This window comes from Eschrichtius robustus, chromosome X, assembly GCF_028021215.1.
Source record: "Eschrichtius robustus isolate mEscRob2 chromosome X, mEscRob2.pri, whole genome shotgun sequence".
NCBI classification, from domain to species: Eukaryota; Metazoa; Chordata; class Mammalia; order Artiodactyla; family Eschrichtiidae; genus Eschrichtius; species Eschrichtius robustus.
Window position 1 is genome coordinate 130,719,709 of NC_090845.1, and position 12,062 is coordinate 130,731,770.

At 42.5% G+C, this 12,062-nt stretch overlaps 1 protein-coding gene across 1 annotated transcript in view; it reads left to right on the forward strand.

The window, feature by feature from the left end:
* AFF2 (ALF transcription elongation factor 2) overlaps positions 1–12,062 on the forward strand; it is a 482,377-nt gene that overhangs the window by 389,081 nt on the left and 81,234 nt on the right. The window contains exon 9 of the mRNA XM_068532924.1: positions 7,693–7,730. Coding sequence (XP_068389025.1) covers positions 7,693–7,730 — 38 coding nt within the window. The remainder of the gene's footprint in view (positions 1–7,692; positions 7,731–12,062) is intronic.

A 12,062-nucleotide genomic window follows, 5' to 3' on the forward strand; every position in this document is an offset into this window, starting at 1 on the left:
TGACGCTCTCTCCAGGTAGACAGTGTCAGAATTGAGTTAAATGGTAGGACACCTAGCTGGCGTTGCAGAAATTTGCTTGGTGTGGGAAAACCCCACACACATCTGGTGTCAGAGTGTTGTGAGTGTAGTCGTAGTGTGAGAATAAAGGAGAAACGAGGGTGGAAGGATTACTGGGTTTTCTAATACAGATTGATGATAAAAATGGATGTAGCATCCTTGGCCAGAGTATAATATGCTCTAAAAGGACAGAAAGCCTCAACACACTAGTATGCTAGTACTGAAGGTACATCATCAGTATTCACTCCCATGTAGGTTTTGGAATACTTACATTATTGGGTACCTACTATGCACTAAGAATACTCTTCCCATTTTCCTGGTTACACATAGTAGAGAGAGAGCCTCTATTAGGTCTTTATCATCTCCCAGCAAAGGACACGTGTCATTTTGTGAGGGGTGCCTCCCTAGTATCAGGGGCAAGAGGGCTCGGATTGGCTGGGGGAAAGAAAATTGAATTTTCAAATCCACAAACCCCAGGGGAACAGAATAACTGAGTGCCACTTACCTTGGCCCTTCTAATGGGCAGAATAAATAAGCCAATGCTGAGATGCTCTGCCTCGTGTCTCCATATTTACTCCACTTAGAGAATGATTAGTGTCGACAGATGACTCTTAGGGGCGAAACGTGCTTCTTCACCAAAGACAGTTCATTTTCATTAAGTTACAATATATCAAAACCTTAGTTATAAACAGAATCACCAGTTGACAAATGAATCTTGCTAAAGGATTTTGTATCCAGCAAAAGAGTCAGCCTAGAGGGAGCAAGCCTTAATGGAATGCAGGCACTTCTGAATCCTGTTATCACATCATCTTTGGGCCAGACACTCAAAAAACTCCTACTGGTTGCCTTGTTAGCGAAATACACATGCAGGGGCAAGTAGGACCCGCTATGAGGCCTGTATTCAACTGGCCTTGGCAGGGTCTTCAGCGGCAGGTTGGGTGAAGTTGATCAGGAATTCGATGAGCCTTGGGGAGCTATGAAGGGTTCATGACCAAAGGGAGCGTAAAATGGGGTAACACTAGGGAGACCAGCGGCCCAAAGAAGAGGCAGTGGCTGTAGTCCCAGTGAGAAGTAGTAAGTCTCCAGCAAGACCATAGCTGCAGGAAGAGTGAGGAGGGCACAGCCTTCTGCCAGAAAGCAGGATGGAAATGTACCCTGTCTGGACCGCTCCGTACTCCCTCCTCGTTGGGGCGTGAATTCGAGCCTCGTGGGCAGTTGCAGGATGGATCCAGATGCACACGGTCCTGGAGCCCAGCTTTTCCTCCAGAGGCCTCTTCTCTTCTCTTCACAGAGCTGGGGACCCGCCGGAGCAGTGCTCAGGCTTCTCAGACTGCACAATCAGCCCCGATTCTTTTACCCAGCCCATGTTTATTAAGTGACTATCAGGTGCCGGACACCTGGAACAAATTCCCTCCAATCTCTGCCTGTCAAAATTTTAATCCTGCCCCCATGGTGTCTAGCACAGGCCTACATCATGTATGCATCGAAAACAATGAATTAAATTAAAATCGGAGAAGCCCAATACTCTAAAGCTAGGGAAGGTGTTTTTGCTTCTTTCAGGTTCAAGATCCAAATACAGGATGTTTCCATGTTCCCTCCTGGGCACTCATCCAGAGGGTTAAATATAGTGGGGAGCGTCTTCCTAGAGATTGTCATCCCTGGCTGTAAAGTCAGAAATTCAGGCAGGCATCCAGGTGTTGCAAAATGCTGAGTGACATTTTCTCCCGTTAAGCTGCAATCCTGGGTGTGCGTGCGTGCTGCCAGCTGATACCTCAGCCCATAGGATATAAGATAAGCCTCTTGATGTTTTACTCGTTCCAGTGAAATCTATTTAAATGCTGTAATTAAGCAATTCATTTTTATATTTGTGCAAGTGCTCTCAGGATATGTCTCTTTAATTGATTTAACCAATTCTGTAGGTATTGATTTTTGACCATCTGAATACCCTAATGATGAGTTCATTTGTTAAGAGAGGAGTTTCTCTTCTGAACTTAGCAATCAATGCAGTTTACCAGTACATGCCACTAAATGAAGGTATGGCTGTGTCTTGCAGAGTTGCCCCATGAAAAATTAAAGGTAAAACATAGAAATACAAAACCAGTGCAATCGATTGCTCTTCTGTCTTCTTTCCATAATGTGTAGTATCCAGTTATTTGAAACTATCTGAATGATTGACTTTTCACTTTTTATCAAGAAAGGTATTGTATAGATGCAGTTTGGGTGTATCTGCTAGTAGAATGCCAGGGAAAAACATATAAACAGGAAATGTAAAAGACATGCAAAACAATGGTAATAGAATCGCATTTTATGCTTGACTGACAGTATGCTTATTGATTATGGAGGAAAGCAGTCCCTGACTACGTAGCCTTGTAAAATGAATCCATGGCTCCAATCTCTCTAGGCCTCCTAAGTGCTCACTTTGATGGTCTCAACAGACAGGAAACATACTGCACTGAGTTTGTTTTCTGTCAGTCTCAGGGGGGTGTAACGTCATAAGTCTGGATATAAATGTTCAGGAAGACAAGGTCCTTCTTCTTTTCAGGAAGCTAGATTTAATGAGTGAGCAACTCTCAGGCTGTCCTTAGCCACATCATCTGTCCTGCGGAAATAAATTTGCTGCTTAGCAGGATACCAAGAAGAATACAGTGCTGGTAATGAGACAAGAATTGGCTCATAAACACCCCTTGGGACGAGATGAGTGTCTTCTCCCTGGGAATATAATTTCTCAAGCTGCCATATCACTGAGGGCAGCATCCTCAGGGCTTCCCAACCTCAGGGTCAAATGTTAGTGAAAAACATCAGAGCCCTCCTGATGGAGTGGGTGTGAGAGGAGGGATGGCTGATGAAGAAGTCACTGCGAAAAGAACGATGCTTCCTAGACTTCCTTGCAGGAGGAGAGAGTGGCGGCGGGGGGGGGGAGTAGCGTGTGCACTTGTGCCTCCACAGTGTCGGGTATCCTGACCTCTCTACCACCAACGCCAATCCCAACAAGGTTCAGGGCAGAGGCCTGTGTGAAGGTAGAGGGCCCTCTCTCCTGCTGGGCTAGGCCTGGCAGGGTCTAAACACATCAAAGTCTTCGTCGAGTAGGACTTTACAGACAGAAGCATTCTGTTCACCCCAGAACTGCTTCTGATATGGAGAGAGGAACTGAATGGCTTCTGTAATCCTCGTTGGAATAACTCCACAGATTTGATACTACAACCTGGTCACTGGTCAGAAAGCCCATCAACTCTCTGGCTATAAAAATGTATGAACCATAAGTTCTGGTTACCAAAGGGGAAAAGGGGTGGGGGAGGGATAAACTAGGAGTTCGGGATTAACAGATGTACGCTACTATGTATAAAACAGATAAACAACAAGGACCTACTGTATAGCACAGGGAACTATATTCAATATCCTGTAATAAACTATAATGGAAAATTTTGAAAATAATATGTATCTGAATCACTTTGCTGTACACCTGAAACTAGCACAACCTTCTAAATCAACTGTAGTCCAGTAAAAATAAAAATGTGTTCAGTTTCTGCAGAGCAAAATAAAAATATCCATCAATGTGCAAAAAAAAAAAAAAAAAAAATGTACGCACTGATGCCTATGTGGAATGCGGTCGCAATCAAGATGCACTTTTTTGCTTAGCATGCTGTGGTTTCTAGAGCACTGTCGTCGATGTTGGCTACTCACAACCAGCCTTGATGTAGACAGGGCAGGAATGACGGTCTTCATTTTTAAAATGAGGAAACTGAGGCTCACAGGCCTTAGCCGCATCGCTAACGTCATGATGATAGGAAATGGTGAAGCTGGTAGCAGAACCCAGGTCTGTGGATTTCTAGCACAGCGCTCTTTCCACTTATAGCCCATTGCATCTTGTTGCACCATATTGGAGTATGTTTCTTAACATTTTAATTTATTTTATCATCCTGTCTTTTTTTCAATTTATTTATTTATTTATTTTTGGCTGCACTGGGTCTTCGTTGCAGTGCGCGGGCTTCTCATTGCAGTGGCTTCTCTTGTTGTGGAGCACGGGCTCTAGGCATGTGGGCTTCAGTAGTTGTGGCTCACCGGCTCTAGAGCACAGGCTCAGTAGTTGTGGTGCACGGGCTTAGCTGCTCCGCGGCATGTGGGATCTTCCCGAACCGGGGCTCGAACCCATGTCCCCTGCATTGGCAGGCGGATTCTTAACCACTGTGCCACCAGGGAAGTCCCTTTATCCTCTTATCTTATGTTGGAACTTCCTTGATGGCCAGATAAGTATCATGTTAGGGAAACGTGGCACAAAGTAAGCAGAATATAGGTTTTGAAAAGCATATAGACATTACAAATTAAAGCAGCATAAGTGTTAACTATCTAGCCTCCATTTTCCAATCAGTTTAAATTACTTTAATGTATGTTTTTAAACTCAAAATTAGCCGTAATCCCAATATGTAGCCCTCTTAATGCTTGGTGAATCACACTGTATCATTTCATTTTGATTTCCCTCCTTTTGCAGGGTATATCACATTCTTGATCATGTATCTGGAACTTGTGTAAAAGGAAAAGAGGAATTTTCTCCTTGTATATTTTCTACACTAGTTCTTTTACCTTAAAGCCATATGTATTTTGCATGCAAATAATTCACTTAACTTTTCTTCAAAGTCCCTTAATAATTCCTTATAGCGTGCTTAAAACAAAGTCAAATTACAGTGAAAGTGGAGATCGCAAATGGTGAGCCGTTTCTCATGCCTGGCGGACACCCCCTGCAACCGTTTCATTTGGAGATGAGCGCACAGGAGGGTGACATGAGAGCATCTCACTAGAGCTCTGGGGACTCTGGAATGATCCTGGGTTAATCTCCAAAGAAAACCTCTCAGCCTGTTTTCCATCACTATCCAAGCAACCCGGAAAAAATTAATTTGAATGAAGTCATTTTCCTATAATGACTGTATAAAAAGACATGTGTTTCAAAGAAACTGGCCTTGAACATGATTATGTGCCTCCTGATTAGAGAAAAATAACTGGGTCTAAGTGACAGTCCTGACACGCAGAGAAGAGAGGACTTTTCAGAAAACATGTCGCTGAATCAAAGCTAGGTTAAGCAATGTCACTTTGATTTCTCTCCTCCCCGTCTTCTGCCAGTGGCACGCTCAGCCCATCACATCTAGCTCACTGTAAAAGGAAACCACTGGAACACCGTGTCCATTACTTTGTGATAATCTAAGTCTCCTTTAAGAACAGATTTGTTTGGATTTTAAGGGGTTGGGAAAAGTGGATTCACGTGATTTCCACAACGGCCTGTCTTCAGCCCTCTGCCATATCCTATTCCACCAGCCAGGACTGGGGGAGAAAAGGTGGTAGAAAAGGCCAGCGTGGGCGTGCAGACTGGCTGCGCTTCTGTAGTGAAGGTCAAGGTCTCTCCCCCACTCCTTGCCGGCATCTGGCTCCTCCTTTCAGCATCCCTTAAGGGACTGCTCAGAGACAGGCATTCATACCCTAAACACCTGTGAGAGATGACTGGGCCAGCCAGACGCATAGTCCTTGTTTCCTCATTTTCACCTGTTACCTCATTCCCTCTCTTTCTCACTATACTTGCCAAAATTCAACCTCAGGCACAGATGGTGAGAAAATGATTTTTGCCTACCGAGCCAAAGAAAGTGCCCAAATATTAACGGGTATTTATCTAGAAACAGAACCTGAGACTTGATAGAAGAGAAGGACTTGGATTTCCAACACTAATGTCTAAACTGGGGAAGTATTTCATTGATTTAAAACAAATTGCTTCCAAGTGCACTGAGTTGTTGTTATGCATAGAAAGGTTCAGTATGCTTATGCCTTGGTCATTCAGAATGTCAAGTCCAATGTTAGATTATAAATTGTTACAAGTGGTTGCCTCTGCCTTCTAATTTATAGCAGTATTCTCTTCATCTCTTAGCCCTCACCCACCTCCAGGATTCACAGATATAAAGGTCTCCAAATGGATACCTTTTAAAAGAGTCTGAAGAACCCTGAGGTTGGCAAACCGCTGCTTCAACGCTCCCCATACTGAATGTTATTTCTACAGCCTGAAAGAGTTTGGCGGGGTACAAGTTTGGTTCTGATCACATAATTATGCTACAGAAGTATGAAAAAAAGTCATCACTATAACCCTCCAGGTGCTTAAACAGTTTGATAGACTGTAGCCATTCTGCCATCAGCGCCCCCAGCGGTGTTGCCTAGCAACATTTTAATTCCAGAAGAATCGAAGGAGATGCAATCCCTGTGGAGAGGGAAACAGAAATAAGAGGGCTGTTGACAGATGATCTGAGTTGTTTCTTCTAATATACTGTGAAGATCACTAGCTCTTTTCATGAATGATAAATGGACTGTACACAGATCAATGGGTTCAGCAATAAACTGGGACCAGGCTCCAGAGATTTCCTCATCTCGATGATTTGGTGTGTGTTTTCTTAAAGGTTCCACGGGAGGAAATTGATCCAAGCCATCGGTCAGCCCTTGCCCTTTTGTGGTGTCTGCTAATAAAAATGATTTTAGAAACGGATACGTTGGCCTTTCTATCACCGGGCAGGTGCAGCCAGGGGGCCAGAGCAATGCAGGGTAAACGGTTTCCCACCAGAGATCTAAAAATCCCCAGATGTGCCCATGACCATTCCCTCTGTGTCTGCCTCCACACCCTGTCATAAGCCAAGCAGGTGCACACGGAGGAGGGAGATGAGATATTTCTGAAATATTGAGAATGGCCAATTATATGAATACTTACTTATCTCTAAGCCAATCACAATGGGCTCCTTTAGTGTAAGGGATTTAAAATCTAATTGGTTGGTATTATCTGGAGGTAGGAAAATATTACATATTCACATAATTAGAGGGAAAGACTTTTCTGAATTACAGACATATAAACATACAGACAGATACAGAGAGCTTATAGTTTTAATTCTAAAATTTCAGACATAAGCCAAGCATATACAAAGTTCACACGTCCATTTTAAAGACCTGGTCTCTTCTCGGTATACATTCTCAATTTATTTGAGCTCAAAATACACTCACAAAAAAGAACAATAAACCAGATTCTCTGTCCTCTTTCACCCAACAGAGACAAGGTCTCAATAAATCATCCATCCCTTTCTAGTGATCAACAGATGGTCAGCCCAAATAGAAAGGAGAACCATCCAGGAAACTTAGGGGAGTCATGAGGAAGATGGAGTTGAGTCTTATCTCAGAATGTGGATGGCAGTGTGGTCCTTTGAAATTAGCCATTTTCCAGAACATGAAAGGATGGAGTGGGAGTGGGGGAGTTCTTAATGATCGCTCTTTTCCACAAGCACAGGGCTCAAGTTAAAAAAAAAAAAAATCAGAGGGAAAAGTGGAGAGAGGAGGATGGAGTTATGACCCTAAGGACCCACTGTCACAGGCACTGCTGAATTTCCCAGGCAGCCCTGGCAGTGCCCGCCTGTGTCTGAAAGCTGCACTTGGACCAGTAACCACGCTCCCCGGGAGAGGAAAATTGCTTTCTGGGTCTCCCGTCTGCTTATCTCCAGCAGCCTGCCTTGGTTTAGCTCCTCATGTTTCTGAAGAGCATTTTATATTGCTTATTGTTTTGATAACTAGTTACAAAGATTATGCCTGCTAATGTTGTCTAATTGCATTTTTTTCTTCTGTTCACAGGCTGTTGAAAAGGCAAAATCTAAGAATAATCCTGTAAAGTAAGTTATTTTTTTTATTAGTTGGAAATGTTCATTTGAATGTACTCCGGGCATGTGAAAAAAGAAGGTCATAAAAGAGACCTTGATTTTGAGTTCATCTCTATTCGTGACAATTTAAAAACAAAAACAAAAACAAAACAAGCAGAAAAAAAAAAAAACCTCCAATGAGCAGGGACCAGCTTTTTGATTTTTCCTGTGGTCCTGATGAGGAAGTGCTCCAAGTTATGCCCAGTTTACATAAATTAATATGTGCCGTCCATGAATAGCTGCCAAATACTATTATAATCATATTCAATGCAGAGTACTTCAAGCCTTTGGGTTTTGCACATGCTAAAAAGATTACATTTTTAATTGCAAACCTTGGACCTATGACAGAGACGTAAATGGCTGAAAATGTGCCAAGTGATTTCCAGCCACGTGGGGAGGTTTGGCACCTCAGCATCAAGGCCTCACTACTCTGTTAATGAAAAGCTCATAAAAAGATATTCAACTGAAGGTTTTTCTAGCTAACAGAGAGCTATTTCCAAGGCATTTTATGAGACACTCTTAAATTATAAACAAGCTGCACAGCAATCTTTTAAATATAGTACATCTTAGACAGCCTGTCTCTTCCAGAAGGGAGACTTTCAAATTAAAGATGGCTGTCTTGTCATTTGGGTTTGTGACATCTGATTGCAGTGTTATGATGCATACCAGTTCCACCAGCCATGTGGCCTAGGGAAGATCTGCTCTATTTGCCAGGTTACTACAGGTCTGGTAATATCACATCTCTAGGAACTATGTGTTAACTTATGTCAGCCGACTTCCATTAGAGTGGATAACAAATGCAGAAATGGGGAGTGCATTGATTTGTTTTTTAATCTGTATCTTTTAATATAAAGTGTGTCTCCTGTAGATGGCATGTAGTCAAATCTTGTTTTTTTCCCCCAGTCTTACAGTCTCTGCCTTTTGACTGGATTGTTAAATCCATTCACATTTAATGTTATTATTGATAGAGTTGGATATATATAGTTAATTATACAGTTATCTAGTTGGGACTGCATTGATTTTGAACAGTTTCTGGGAGAATGGTTCAGCTAATGCCAGTGACAAGAGGGCTGCTTGTGTTTTATAAAATAATTAACTTTTCCAAGTCACCAGGGTAGTGTTTAGCACACCATTAAATCCAAGCTCCAATTCATCTTTCCAAAAGGTTTTGTGTACTTTGTTTTTAAATTTAATTTTCTTAGGCCATGGAATATTCCTTATCAGCCTTCTGTAGCCTCTGGAGGGCTATCTGTGGTCTGGAGATGTATTATGCTATAGTCGTCCTATGGGAGCATTTTTAGTAGCTGAATTTTGGTCTGGTTGTTTGGTTGGGGTTGAAATCTTCTCTGCAGCCTGCTTTCTTTTCTGTCTTTGCCCGGAAGGCTCCTCTACTGCGAGCCCATGGCAGGCAAGCTCCATGGATTAGAGGATGGTGCTAATGAGGCCAAGGCCAGGTCTTGAGTCCCTGGGTGGGCCATTAGTGATCTTCTTTCCCATAGTCCGACTGCACCCCTCCCTGCAGTCCACCCGCGGGCAGATGCATGCCCCAGGTCGCGAGGGATGGGGCAGAGGCTGGCGGAGTGTAAATCTGGCCCTCAGTGGGACAGACGTCTCCAAGTTCAAGCCCTCCCGATAGGAAGTGAGTCCCAAGCTCCATCTTTGCGTGCACAAGACAGCCTGTTGGCAGTGTGCGGGGGGCTTCATTAAATCGTACTGATGGCCTGGAAGTGGGACGAGTTTTCTGTCTGCTCCTTGTGAGAATTCGACCCTACAGATAATTATATTTTTTATGAGCTCTGGCTAATTCACAGTACATACTCTTATCGAATGTCTAGCACTTTAAGGAATGTTGTAAAGAGAAAACAGAAAAACTAGAAGAGCCAAAGGATTACTAATAGAATGTGGAACAATGTTTTACTTTTAAATATATTTGAAGATCTGTCCAGTAACAAACCTAAGTCACAACCAACTGGTAGGTGTTTAGAATTGTCTTCTAATTAAATAAGATACCGCTGTCAGCATGAGTTTGAGTGTCCTGTTGCATTTGGTACCTAATACCTGATACCTAACTCAGTTGCCCAGCCACAGCCATCTGGGTACTTTAAGAAGACAGCCTTCTTCAAGACCTCAGCTCAGGGACAGGAATTTCAGAGCACGGCTCAATTAAACTGCCTGACAGCAGAGCAGAAGCGAAGTTTTTTAAAGTTTTACGTATAGTGGTCCTCCTTCCGTTTCTGATGTCTGCCAGAGAATTTCAGTTACACACAGTGCACTGCGATCCCAAGCAGAGTCAGGGTTTGTTACGTGTTTTCTGAATGAATGAACAAGTAAACAAATTGGACACATCCCAGAAAACAGTCCTTTCAGGAACATGGCCTGGAGGCTTAATAAGACTGGTACCTACCCTAGTAGGGTGTCAGGGCCAAAGGGTTCGTATGTTGTAACTGACCAAGGCGTCCATTCTCTTCTTCTGATTCATGCCATGTGTAAAATGTTCCTACGTTGCTCTGGTTCATACTAACTGCTTTGCCTCTGACCAGTTATTGGCTTGATCTTGTATATGAGAATTAACATGTGATTGTTTGGGCGTACAATGAAAAGTGTGTACAGCCTTGCTGGAAAAGTAGAGGTCTGGAGGCATCGTTTACAACTCACGTATGAACACAGATTGGTGAAGATGATCATTATGTGTGATTGGATGTCATCCTCTGGTGCAGAGTTTGGCAAATGGTTGGGGAAAAAAATCAAAAGAAGACTATTACATGACATGTGAAGATTATATGAAATTCAAATTTCAGTGTCCATAAAAGAAGTTTTATTGGCACACAGCTACACTCATTTGTTTCAGTATCGCCTGTGGCTCTTTCTGTGCTACAGTGGCAGAGTTGAGACTGTACAAACCACCAAACCAAAAATATCTACTACCTGGCCCCTTACAGAAAAAGTTTGCTGACCCCTGCTCTGGTTGGTCAGGTAGGAAAAGGCGCAGATGTAAACTTTTCCATGGCAGCGAAAGTTAAACTATGAACCCTTTCTCTTTTTGTCCTCTAAAACACTGAGTAGGTATTTAACTGAGCCCTTTATCTTGTGTTCAGGACTTTCTGGGGCGGAGGTATCACCTAATCCTTATTCAGAGCACAGAGACCATTCTGAATTCAGGATCATTGAAAATCGTTATGGATATGAGGTCCATTGACGGGGCAGTGGTGCCTCAGAAACCCGTAAACACATAGCTGGAGCATGTTGGTAGTCTTCCAAGTTGTGTGTAGATGGATATATTGCAAATGGCATATACATTTTCTAAAATTCTATTACTTCCCAAGATCTAACTAAGGCTAATTAAGCTTTCAATTCAAGTGAGGGTAAATGATTCACAGTGTTATTTACTTTGTATATTTTCTTCTCTAAAGGTTCGCCTCCCCCCTCCCTATTTCTCAACCACTTGTTTAATTTATTTTTAATACCTTCATGGTTGTAAGCTTCTTTCATCACCGTAGGGAGACGGTGGTACACATTAATTACACTCCATACAAAGGAGAAATTAAATATATGCTTAGTGAATGTAAGCACATAATGTACCTGGATACACTAACGGCTTTACCTTGAAACATTCAATATTACCTCTGAGGGTAAGAATCAAAATTGTACGTTCTTAAGATCAGTGATCAGGATGATCAGGACAAGAGATGCTGGCGTACCTATCAGTCAACTGGAACCATGCCCGTATCAAAGCTTGATTAGTATGTTCAAACCGTGCCTCTTTAATGTGTCAGAGAGACTTTCGCTTGTCTGTGAACGTTCTGCAGCAATTATCTGCAAGCTTCATTGTGGCAACAAGGCCTGAGAGATGTACAGATTTCTTTTACCATATGTGACTTATCACATACATTTTTTTAAAAAACACATTTCTGTTATTAAGACATATGTGGTAGTACACTTCTGCAAATGTGAATTGCTTTTGGCTAAAAGCCATGCACTAATAAGTTGAGTTGAATCTAACCGAGGTTGACATCTGTTACCAAAAGGGTGGGCAGCAAGCAGTTATCAAGCATAAAATTCTTCCTTGCGTTTACACGTTAACAACGTTAAGCAACGTGGTGGTTGTCTTTCACGAATTGGGATCCGAATCCACTCTGCTTAGGAAATTACAGCTTTCTTTAGGCACTGATCCATCTTATAGATATGGTGGTTTCATTATTGAAAATGACAAATAGCCACAAAGATTTTCCTGACCACGACGTTTGTGCATTATTCATTTATTCATCCAGTGAATATTTATTGAGGATCGCCAGCATTCCAGGAACT